General features: G+C 43.6%; 1 protein-coding gene across 1 annotated transcript; it reads left to right on the forward strand.

Moving 5' to 3' along the window:
• Nucleotides 1-1841: 1841 nt before the first annotated feature.
• LOC121439795 (rhox homeobox family member 1-like) lies at nucleotides 1842-9698 on the forward strand. The gene is made up of 3 exons (XM_041640417.1): nucleotides 1842-2257; nucleotides 2800-2845; nucleotides 9603-9698. The coding sequence occupies exons 1-3, from the start codon at nucleotides 1842-1844 to the stop codon at nucleotides 9696-9698; spliced, it is 558 nt and encodes a 185-aa protein (XP_041496351.1).
• Nucleotides 9699-12384: the final 2686 nt, after the last annotated feature.

Consider the following 12384-nt stretch of genomic DNA (forward strand, 5'->3'; position numbering starts at 1 on the left):
CTTTTTCAGTCACAGTCCAGCTGGCCTTGGTGAGCTCCCAATAGATCAGCTCCACTGTCTCGGTCTGGTGATGGATGGAGACAGAGACAGAGACCCACACTGGAGCACTGGACTGAGCTCCCAAGGTCCCGATGAGGGGGCAGAAGGTGGGAGAACATGAGCAAAGAAGTCGGGACCACGAGGGGAGCACCCACCCACCGAGACATTTTGTGATTTCTTAACCTGTAACTTCAATAAATTTAATATTAATTTTTAGATTGGTTTATTTTTCATGTGTACAGTGTTCTATCTGCATGCATGCCTTCATACCAGAAGAGGGCACCAGGTCTCATTATAGATGGTTGTGATCCACCATGTGGTTCATGGGAATTGAACTCAGGACATCTAGAAGAACAGGTAGTGCCCTTAACATTTAAGCCATCCCCTTAATATTAATTTTAAAAGCAATGTAAATTCTAGTTTTCTTTTTATTAATTAATTATTTTCCCAATCACATTTCCTCTCCCTTCTTTCTCTCTTCCCAGACACTTCTACTAATCTGCCTTTTCCCCCCATCTACTTCTTCTCTTTTCAGAAAAGAGCGGGTCTCCCATGTATATCAGCCATCTGTGGCATATCAAGTTGCAGTAAGACTAGGCACGTCATCTCCTATTAAGGTTGAATAATACAATCCAGTAGGAGGATAAGGTTCCCAAAGCAAATCACAGGGTCAGAGACATCCCCACTGTTAGGAGCCCCATCAGAAGACCAAGACCATAATTTACACAACTGTAAAACATGGGTAGAGGGCCTAGGTCAGTCCCTTGCAAGCTCTCTGGATGGCAGCCGAGTCTCTGTGATCCCAACTGGATCCAGGTTAGTAAATTCTGTGGTTTTTCTTTTGGTGCCCTAGGCCTCTCTGGTTCCCACAATCCTTTCTCCACCTCTTCCACAGGATTCTCTGAGCTTCATCAGTGTTTGTAGTTCTGCATCTGTTTCCATCAGTCTCTGGGTGAAGGATTACATTTTCTTAATGAGACCCTCTTGATATTTTCCAACATCTCAGCACACTGAGGAAATTTCTTTGAGAATATTAATTGTTCGAATGGAAGCTAGCCCGAGGTTATTTCACTTTTGTATACTTACTGTATATATGGTGCTTTCTCAGCTCAAGTACTGATACAGAGCACTCTCAGCTTCAGGAGTTTGCTGGCACTGTGAAAAGGGCAGAGACCCACACAGTGTCAGCCTAGTCAGACATGAGAAGTACTGAGCAGGACATCGTACAGTGACTCTGATGGAGATTCCCAATAAACCATCTGGAGCATTTTCATTGTTTCAATGGTGACGTCAAATGTTTTGCAGTGACTTGTCCCCACAAATCCTACATAAACTCCACTTCACAACCATGGCACTCCTTCAGGTAGAGGACAGTGTTGGTGTGTTTTCAATGTCCTCTCAAGGAAACTGGGACAAACACTAGCTGACATAACCATGTCCACTTAATTCCCAGATCTTGCAGTGTGCACCCAGTGAGATACAGAAGCTAGAGTTCTCCAGAGGTTCACCCAGAGGCCATGTGCTCGGTGTAAATGTGTGTCCTCATCCCTACTTGCGCACCTGCAACAGCTTTCTTGCTCCTCACATCATTCCTCAAGGCTTTGGTGGACTTGGTTGGATTCCAATTTGGTTACATTCAGCACATGCTCCCTAGAGCCTCTTTCACTTGGCATGTATCTCCTATAGGGATTGTGTGATGGAAAGAGGACAGATGTGAATCTTGCTAAAACCCACATGCTGCAAAGTCATTTCAATCCACAAAGCATTTATGGAGATGACACTACTCTCTTTTAGGTCTCATCATGGCTTTCCAATCCCAACATGTGGAGCCCAATGTCTACAAACTGGATGTAAATGAAATTGAGGTGAGCCTTGATTTTGAACACGAGGCCACTGCAGCAACAGAAAGTGTCTTCTTTGGAGAAGGGTCTCTAAAAGGTTCCGACAAACCAAAGAACCAGGGCATCTCACACCACGAGGATGATGTGACCCACGTTGTTAACTTCAACTACGTTGGTGATGACATCAGGCATGAGAGCCATGGGAGCCACCAAGGGTACAGAAACCCACAGTTGAAGGAGCAGGAGAATATGGCTGCTGGCAGAGTGCCACAGGTCCGGCGCACAAGGCCAAGGATCCAGTTTGGTCTCACACCCAGGCAGCTGAATGAGTTGGAAGATGTTTTTGAAAAAACTAAGTACCCCGATGAGATCATAAGGTATGTGACTTGTTTCAGTAGCTGTTCTAGCACCCATCCATCAGCATCTCATTAGGAGATATGTTCTTCACACTGTTGCCCCTATCTGGTTTGAGCCCAAGCATGAGGTCTTTGTTTAGTTACTGGGTATGGGAAGGATGTTTTTGTGGTCAAATCAATACACACACACACACACACACACACACACACACACACAGTGTTAATTCTATAAACTGTTTGGTGCCTCTCAATTTCTTTGTAAGTTTTCTTTTTTTTTATCCTCGTCTTCTTTGTGACCCATGTTTTATAATGGGAATTGAACTCAAGATCTAGTGGTTTCTAAGCAATCCCTCTACTAGTACAGCATATCCACCTTGTGTAAATTAATGTGGTTATTTTTGCAATAAAATAAAGATCAATGAAAAGCCGCTTTCATACTTTAGAGCTCACCATTTCTACATAGTTTTGTGTTGCCTGTGATCCATTTCCAGAAATCTCTTCATTTTGCCAAGCTGAAATGCTGTATTTCACTAACAGCTCCACCTTCCATCTTCTTCCCACAGGAAGGACCTTGCAAAGCGCTTGTTCCTGGGAGAATCCAGAGTGCGGGTCAGTAAATCCGAAAAGGGTTTGGGCAGGGCACTCTGCTTCAGGACATGGTCCATTTTCTTGTACCCATTATGAAAAGCATGCGTGAGTGAGAGGTGTCCTTGTCTGGGTTATAATAGTAACTGAGCACTGAGTCTTGAAGTTTTCCAGAGGTAAAAATGGAACGGGCATCCATTAAGTGTTCTTTCCCATTATTTGAGACAGCATAGTCTCTTGACTGAAAAAAAAAATTTAAAAGCTCATTTCTAATTTTTATCATTTTTATCATATTTGATTTTCTTTATTGAGCTATATATTTTTCTCTGCTCCCCCTTCCCTTTCCCTTCTTCCCGACTACGCTCTCCTGTAACCCCCACATGCCCAATATACTCAGGAGATCTCGTCTTTTTCTAATTCCTATGTAGATCCATTTATGCCTCTCAGAGGGTCCTCTTTGTTGTCTCAGTTCCCTGGGATTGCTGGTTTTCTTTGCTTTATGACTAAAAACCACTTATGAGTGAATATATATTATATTTGTGTTTGTGGGTCTGAGTTACATCATCCAATATGGTGTTTTTTAGATCCATCCATTTGGCTGCAAATTTCAAGATGTCATTTTTTTTACTGTTGTGCAAATGTATATTTTTCTTTCTTCCATTCTTTAGTTGAGGGCCATCTAGGTTCTTTCCAGGTTCTGGCTCTTACGAATAATGCTGCTATGAACATATTTGAGCTGATCTTCTTGTGGTGTGATTGAGTATATAACCAACAGTGGTATTGCTTGGTCTGGAGGTGGATTGTTACCTAGTTTTCTGAGAAATCGCCATTCTTACTTCCAAAGTGGCTGTAAAGTTTACACTCCCTCCAGCAATACAGGAATGTTCCTTTTACCCCACATCCTCTACAGCATATGTTGTCATCAGTGTTTTGATCATGGCCATTCTTATAGGTATAAGATGGAATCTTAGAATTGTTTTGATTTGCATTTCTCAGATGTTGAACATTTCCTCAAATGTCTTTCAGCCATTTGAGATTCACAGAACACTTATAATCAGTATGGGAACATCATATATGTAGACAGCATTGAGCATTATATGGTCATGCATATAGGAAAACATAAATGTTTACTGGTATGTGTACAGTGATTAATACTGAAGTCCAGACACTCAGGTCATTTCAGGGTACTTATGTGTACTGTTGTAGTAGGACTCTAAGTGACCTTGGGAACATCTAATTGATGTAGCAAGTAGTAGGAGAAAAACAGGGCTCTGTTTCAACAAAGAAACACTTAGTTATAAGTGTGGATTAAGTAAGGCCAGAGAGAAATTAGTGTTTCATAACGAACCTTTGTTTAATTTATCCAAGAGTCATGTGGGAAGACACTCACAAGTGCGCATGATTGGCCCTCCACCTTTGTAAGTTTGTGGAAAGCCGATGTAGACAGCAGCAAAGTTGAACCTTCATGTTCCCCCATGCTGTGTTTAGATTATCTAAAAACAATGCCAAAATAGTCATGTCAGTGTTATGACATGTATGTGGCTGACAGCTTTAAAGGGTTAATTTTGTTACAATTAAACAAAAAGAATAACATTGAGCTCATTTAAGTTAATCGAGTAAAGAGAACGGGATCAGGTGAAGTTATAGAACGTCAAAATGCAGGTTGGTAATGAGGAGAGGGCCCGAAGAATAAAGCTCTTGCCACATGAGTCTGAAGATCTGAGTTGGGACCCTCAGCATAAAGTTTAGCAGGTGTCAGCTCACCTGTAGTCAGAATCTCTTATTCAGGAGGCAGAGACTGCAGATCCTTAGGGAGACCTAGATTAGCTCAGTTGCTGAGTTGAGGTTCAGGGCCAACCCTGACAGTGTAAATCATGTGGGGAGCAAGCTAGGAAGATGCTTGACTCTGACCTTGGTACTCTGCAAGCATGAGTATGCATTTGCACATAGATACACATGCAGATCACACACCTTTGCAAGTTTTTATGTCTTTGCAAATACATAAAAAGCAAAGGTGCCAAGCCACGGTCAAGTGTGTCTTCTGTTGACTAACTTAAAAACTGAAAGTATTCTTTTCCTTTAAAGGACACTATGTTGAACATGTGGTTTTTTTGGAATGTGGGAAAAGATAGAGCTCACTTGAAGAAAGAGCTGTAGATATCTTATTTTCAAATGAATTTCTTTCCTCCAGACATTAAAGACTAATGTTTAGATCATGGGATAAAAGCTTAGGTCATGAGTCCAGAGAAACTGACTGCTCCATAGCAAATGAGAAAGGAGAAAGGCAGTGCAGAGTGCTATTCATGCTAACTTCCTTCAGCATGGATCAGGGCAGTCTTGATGTAGGCAAATTCCCTACCTGAAGCAGTAGCTTGTGCGGAATAGCATTCCTGCCTAGGAGCCCCTGATGACTGACATCCTAACACCACAATGTGTAAACTAGAGTAGGACCAGGCTCAGGTTGGAGAAACTGGGAGAGAAGAGGGAGAATCCCCCAGGATGGAGAGGAAGAGAGATTGGAAAAGAAAAGCTGAAGGAGTGAGGCATTCTCCCCCTGTCGAGATGACAGGACACTGTACTTCTGCTCCAGAGAGACAGAGGTGCTGCAGTCCTATAGACTGTTGGGAGGAAGCTCTGGAGACACAGATGCACTGCAGCTTCAGAGAAGCCAATGCACTACAGTTCTAGAGGCTGATGCACTGCAGCTCTAGAGATGCTGATGAATCACAGCTCTAGAGAGATTGATGATGCACTGCATCTCTAGAGAGACTAATGGACTATCACTCCAGAGCCATTTGTACTGCAGCTCTAGAGAAACTGATGATGCACGGCATCTCTAGAGAGGCTGATGTACTATCACGCCAGAGCCATTTGTCCTGCATCTCTAGAGAGACTGATGATGCACTGCATCTCTAGAGAGACTGATGGACTATCACTCCAGAGCCATTTGAACTGCAGCTCTAGAGAGACTGATGATGCACTGCAGCTCTAGAGATGCTGATGAATCGCAGCTCCAATGAGACTGATATTGCACTGCATCTCTAGAGAGGCTGATGGACTATCACGCCAGAGCCATTTGTACTGCAGCTCTAAAGAGACTGATGATGTACTGCTTCCCTAGAGAGACTGATGGACTATCACTCCAGAGAGGATGATGCACTGGAGCTCCAGAGAGGATGAGAAACTGCACCTCTAGAGGCCTATGCACTACAGCTCTAGAGTCTAATACACTGCAGTTCCAGAGAAACTGATGCACTGCAGCTCAAGAGAAGATGATGCAGTGCAGCTCTAGAGATGATAAATATCAGCTCTAGAGATACTGATATACTTCAAATATAGAGGCTAATGCACTATCACTCTAGTGGCCTATGCACTACAGCTCTAGATGCTCATGAACTGCAGCACCAGAGAGAGGCTAATACATTGCAGCTCCAGATAGGCTGATTTACTGGAGCTCTAGGGGCTGATGCAGTGCAGCTTTAGAGGCTGATACACTGCAGAACTAGCTAGATTAGCTAGAGCTAATATGCCAACAGTGACTTAATTAATATAGTTGCTTTGTGATTATTTCGAGGCTAAGCTAACTGGACAGCTGGGGCTTTGATTGAGTTCATGGAGGCATCATGTTGATTTGTTTGCGTTCCCCTCATGGATTCTGGTCCTTTAGTTGGCCTTTTTTAGACTATACATCCACATAATAGAAGATGCAGGGAGGAAGAGAAATGGCATGGACTCAACGATGTGCAGTTTGAGGACTTCCCAATATAATGGACCCTTATTCCCTAGGAGCCTGAGAGGATGGTGACATCTAACAGGTAATTGTGACTGTATTTCCATAGCTGGCTATGTATTAAGGAAGAGGTGGTTTTGTTAACTGCTCTCCACATTGTGACAATTCACAGTGCTGTCTGGAGGTTCAGCCTAAAAACGTTGGATCTCCTGGTATAAGAACAGAGCCCAGGATGCTCTTCATGTTGGCAAGAAGTAGGGCATCACTATCAAGCTTCAACTCTCATTGAGACCATAGCTTTTGTCCTGAACCCAGAAAACATTAGAGGACATAGAATATGGCCAGGTGAAAAGTCCACAGGTGATAGTGACCTCACCCTATTACCTACATGGTGGAAGCAGGGAGTCCCAAGATATCTGAATGAATTGTCTGAATTGGCTCATTTCCCTAATCCTATAGATGACAACATCAAATATCTGTGCCTGCCTCCCTTGGAGTAGTGTTAGCTCTCCCAAGTCAATTTGGGAAAGATGTTTGTTTGTTTGTTTGTTTGTTTTTGTTTGTTTGTTTGAGCTGGGGATAGGCTGTGACTTTGAACACTCTTTTGGCAAGTGTGATTCCTTGTAATCACCCCACCTGCTTAAGGTGCTGGAGCAATAAGAAGCCATCCATCGAAAAATGGTGAGCTGAAATCATGGGAGTAAAGTGGTTTTCCACAGAGAAATTACGTGTTTTGATAAAGAAATATATGCCAGAGTAGATTCAGAAACACTGGAACAGAAAGAGAAGATGCTGGAGGGAGAAAAAGGAGAGGGGAATGAGAAGAAGTAGGAGGAGTAGGAGTAGGAGGAGGAGGAGGAGGAGGAGGAGCCTGGGAAAGAAGGAGATTGTTTTCTGACAGTTAAGGGGAGATAGGAAGCAGGTATCCCAGTATCCTAAGTGGTGAATCTCACAGCACCCCTTGTCCTTCCTGACATGGGCGCCTTGTGTGGAGCCCCACTGGAAGTTAGGATTGAGGTGTCTGTACAGGGCAGTACAATCAAGTGTATTGTTGAAGTGTGTTGTGTTGACTTCATTTTGGTTTTTGACCTTTTGTACAGAAAATAGATTTTTGTTCCTTTAGAGTCATCCAGCACCTTTGTATATTCCAGGTTTTCTGCTTGTTCTTCTGCTTTGATCCCTGAGCCTTTAAGGGAGGAGGTTATGAACACATTCCAATTAGGATAGAGCACTCCATAGTTGTGAGCAGAGATGGCCATTCACACGGTCTATAGCTAATGGAAAGTCTTTATTCCAGCAGATTAGGATGACACCAAGGTATCTGGGCACGTAGGCATGGCCACAGGTGTCCAGAACATGGGGGTTGTAAGGGCATCTTAAAACCTAGATGTCCTAGCATCTAGCTTAGCCAATGCAGATGCCTGTGCAGAAGTAAGCAGTTTGAATCAAGCTGTTTACTGAAGCTAAGATAGCAGTTAGCTGGCAAAGGGGTTCATACAAACAGGAAGTTTAACCACAGCTAAGTTAGCTAGAATATCCCTGATCTTTGGTCCCTAGAATAGATTAATTAATTTCCCGTGGGATTCTCCATGACAGAGATCAAAGTCGATTTCTACCTGAAATGGCCTCAACAAGAATAGAAGATGGAGGAACCTCTTCACTGGCTAAACTGTCACATTTCCCACTAGATCACAGGGCATGAGTCCAATCATTGACTTGTCCTGTTCTAGGAGGTCATAGTTGTTTCTAGGGACCGGTAATTTTCCGTTTGAGGCAGTTGGCCATGCGGGTGAAGATGCAGGGTTCTACCATTAGGCTGAGCAGGACAAGAATCAATGGTCCAGTTAATGCTGACACTAAGCTATAGGGATCCAGTCACCAGAGATTGATAACAGTGTCCTGATCTATGTCTTCTATCTTTCCTTCCTTTCTCTCCCTTCCTTTTCCTCTTCCCCTTCTCTTATCTTCTGCTTTCTTTCTTCTTTCTATCGACTAATCTTGTCCCCTCACTTACCCTTTCTACCTTCCTTTCCTCATCATCCACCAGTCCTTTCTCCTCTACTTATTTAAAAAGCAGTTACTCATGGATGCTCTCCAGGGCATTGGCAGCCCGTTCCCAACACCTCATCTTCACTCTCTTCTCCTCTCTTAGACCAATAGGCTGCTGAATTTTCAGGAAGCCTGCTGAAAACCAGACTTGGCCCAGGCATTGGCCCATCACTTTGCAGCAGCTTCCTTTCCTGTGCATAGGAGATAAGAGGCCTCTATGGGAAGACACAGAAACCTCCACAGTCACCCAGCAAGGGCCTCGCCTTTTAGTAGATCTTTCATGGATAAAACAGTACAGGGTCACAGTAAAAGAAATTAGTAATATATTCAGCTTTCTGGCTCTTCAACTTAGATCAGAAATCTTGGGATCATCTCCAACAATCAAATTTGAATAATCTATGGCACTTGTTTCAGCTGTTCCTGCACCTATTCAAAGGAAACCAGAATTGGGACCAATTAGGCCTTTGTTAACATAGATTCAAGGCCAAATATGAGCTCTCCCATCTTCTCTATTACAGGCATATATCATGAGGATTACATAGACAAGAATTCATGCAGTGGGGTGTGACTTTCCAGAGAGTCAGGAGAGATATCATTATTCTAAGCAGTAGTTAAAGTAAGTCAGATAATTCAAGGGAATGACGAGGTACATTTTACTTGGCAGAGAGTGTGTAGATTGTAATACCTGAAGACCCTTTGATATCTGGTCTTCTCCATATCCTGATTTACTGATCCCCGTTCTCTTTCTTAGAGCCATATTTCCCATTTCCTTGAAAGAACATAAGATGGGAAAGGTACTAGCTAATGAATTTCCCATTTCCGGTTGTTCTGAATTCTGACTTCCAGGGCTGGGGTTGCATAGGATTTTGTGTGTCCTTGTTTAGAAAAGTCTGGTCAATCTAAAGCCTCACTGGCATTTACTGTTACACAGAGTTGTTTTTTCCACTTGTGATACTGACTGTTGAATACACTAAAGCCATCTCTTTCACCATGTTATTGCAGAGCTGGTTTAAGAAAAGAAGAGGCCAATACAGGAAACATCAGAAGTCTCAGATTCTCCAGTGTGCATCTTCTGATGGCCAGGACACCTTGCAGTAAGCTTTTGTAGGAGTCCTGAAGCATCATCCTGTCCAGGCCTCAGATGAAGACAGGATCTTCAGGTTTCACTGACACCTTCTGATGGCTGTGACACCTTATCCCTTCAGCAATAAAGAGTTGTGTATTCAAAATATTTCATGTCCTTTTTGGGGGTCAGTAAGGTGTGGATGTCCATTATTGAGAAAATATTTAACAGAAGATAAAAGAAGGGTTCAAACTCTGAGTCATCTTTTCTATTCCACAAGTCACAAAAGTTTCTCAAGACCAACGGCAATCCTCGCTCAGACATCTATTCTTCTCTGTTGTCACACTGTACCATCCTCACCTTAACTCGACCCTGTGGGAACAAACACCTAAGAACAGGAACAGGACAAGTCCCCAGTGAGAAGACTGTTCACGACAAAAACAGAGTTTCCCCCAAATCTACGAGTTCACTCTTGTACTGCAACAAATACAAAAAGACTACTTTCTGAGCATTCATCAGTGGGGAGTGTGACCAGTGACCTAGGCTACCCCCAGATCTGTTCACAGTAACTCCTTTCAATGGCACAGTCATGCTACTAGGAGTCCTCCTGACACAGGTCATAGTGTTTCAAAGGAAACACAAGAGGCCTTTTTATGCCCATTAGAAAGAGGCTTCCTCTTTGCTCCCACACCTAGCCCAGATGCACAAGAGGCATATTGATCAATCCTCCCAGTTCAAGCAGGAGAGGCATAGGATTCTCAGTAGATGCACTAGGCCAGATTAGTGGAAGACATAGGATGCAGGCTTCAGAGCATGCAGGGAGCAATAGGCTGTGTTAGCCCAAGGATGATTGGAGGAGAGGCAGTGTGGAAAGCCTATAGAGAGGGTTATGCCTGAGTTCCGGCAGGGAGGACACATCAGGGTGGCATTAGCATGGTGGTATATGTCGTGGGGTAGAGTACATGACCTGTGAGAAAGTGGCCAAGGCGTGAGCTGCTTTTGATGCTGTGACTGCTTGTAGATATGGCAGACTCTAGAAAAGGGGGTGCAGCAGGATGTGATAAAGCCTCTTTCTAAACTGAGTACCAGTAAGGGGGGAATCTGGACTTTGTAATGGAGAAGATGGGTAAACAGGGCTGTGTACCGAGGACACACATACAGAAGTTTGGTATTACTGAGGAGGCACAGGTAGACTGGTTGTAGTACAGACTTGTATTAGGATAGTTTGTGGATTGTAGAAGCACTGCAGAGAGATGGAGTATGTGAATAGCAAGAGTGTCCAGAGGACAGAAAACATGTGTACAGGGTGTTTTGTGTGTCATCTTGACACAGGCTAGAGTCATCAGAGAGGAAGAAGCCACAGTTGAGGAAATGCCTTCATGAGGTCCAACTCAAAGTCATTTTCTCCATTATTCATCAACGGGCAAGAGCCCAGCTTACAGTATAAGGTGCCCTTCCTGGGCTGGTAGTCCTGGGTTTAGAATAAGAAAGCAGGCTGAGTAAGCCATGGGAAGCAAGCCAGTAAGCAGCTTTGCTCCATGGCCTCCTCATAAGATCCTGTGTCTGTGAACCTTCCCTGTTTGAGTTCCTGTTCTGACTTCCTTGATTGATGAACAGCAATGCTGAGGTGTACATAAAATAAAACTCTTCTTCCCCAACTTCCATTTTTCATGGTGTTTTGTCAAAGTGACAGAAACCTTGAGACAACATCCTTCTACTCAAAGAAGAACTGGGAACTCTGGTGCTGGAATTATAAGCACCAAGGTAGATGCTGTATTAGGGACATATATAGGACCTAGAAGGAAGGTAGGTTCATTGGGGTGTGTGTGAGATGGAGCTGGTGAGAAAGCCTCCCCGGGATACTACCACAGATTGCAGTCAGGCTCTTATTATAGTCCTGAGAAACTGTCAGGGCCTGGCTACACAAAGTAGGCATGTGGATCATAGCCCTACAAATGCAGAGGAAGATTCCTCTGTAGAGACCTAAGAACAGTGAGGGAGGGGTCCATTGCTCCTAATTAGGTCCTGGTGTGGGGCCAGAGAGAGCACCTGCAGCTTCACATTCCAGGAGAGGAGCGCACATATGTGTCTATGTTCTTATCCCATGACTGTCATTCCCACAAAAAAACATTCCAAACCAACACACATCTCTTGGGGCCAAACAAATCCCAGAAAAAGGGCATAGAAAGATGGCACAGTAAATATGTGATGATGTGGGAATCGGCTCTCTATGTCGTTATAAAGGAACTGTATGGGCCTATAGCAAGTTATTGGGAACAGAGCTAGGTGGGGAAAACTAAACTGAATGCTGGGAGAAAGAAGAGCAAAGCCAGAGAGAAGCTATGTAGCTCCTCCAGAGATGGATGCCAGAACTTTAGCTGTTAATTCAAAGCCATGTGGTGATACACAGATTAATAGAGATGGGTTAGATAAGGATATGAGTTAGCCACAAATATGCTTAGGCTATTGGCCACAAGGCATTGCAAATAATATGGTTTCTGTATGATTACTTCTGGGCTGAGCAGTCAGGAGACACACAGGTGGCCTTCTTTCAACACCTATGGACCAGTCATGCTCTTTCATGGTACATTTTTCAGAACCTATGGTGTCTTGCATTGTAGCGGCGTAAACGAATGCAGGCAGATTGTAAAGAATATATACAGCTTTAATGAAGAAATAGACTTACAGGACCAAGGTTCCCTCGGAGCACAGGAAGCAGGA

Source organism: Microtus oregoni, unplaced genomic scaffold (genome assembly GCF_018167655.1).
Source record: "Microtus oregoni isolate MIOR12 unplaced genomic scaffold, Mior012 000063F_ref0000156, whole genome shotgun sequence".
NCBI lineage: Eukaryota > Metazoa > Chordata > Mammalia > Rodentia > Cricetidae > Microtus > Microtus oregoni.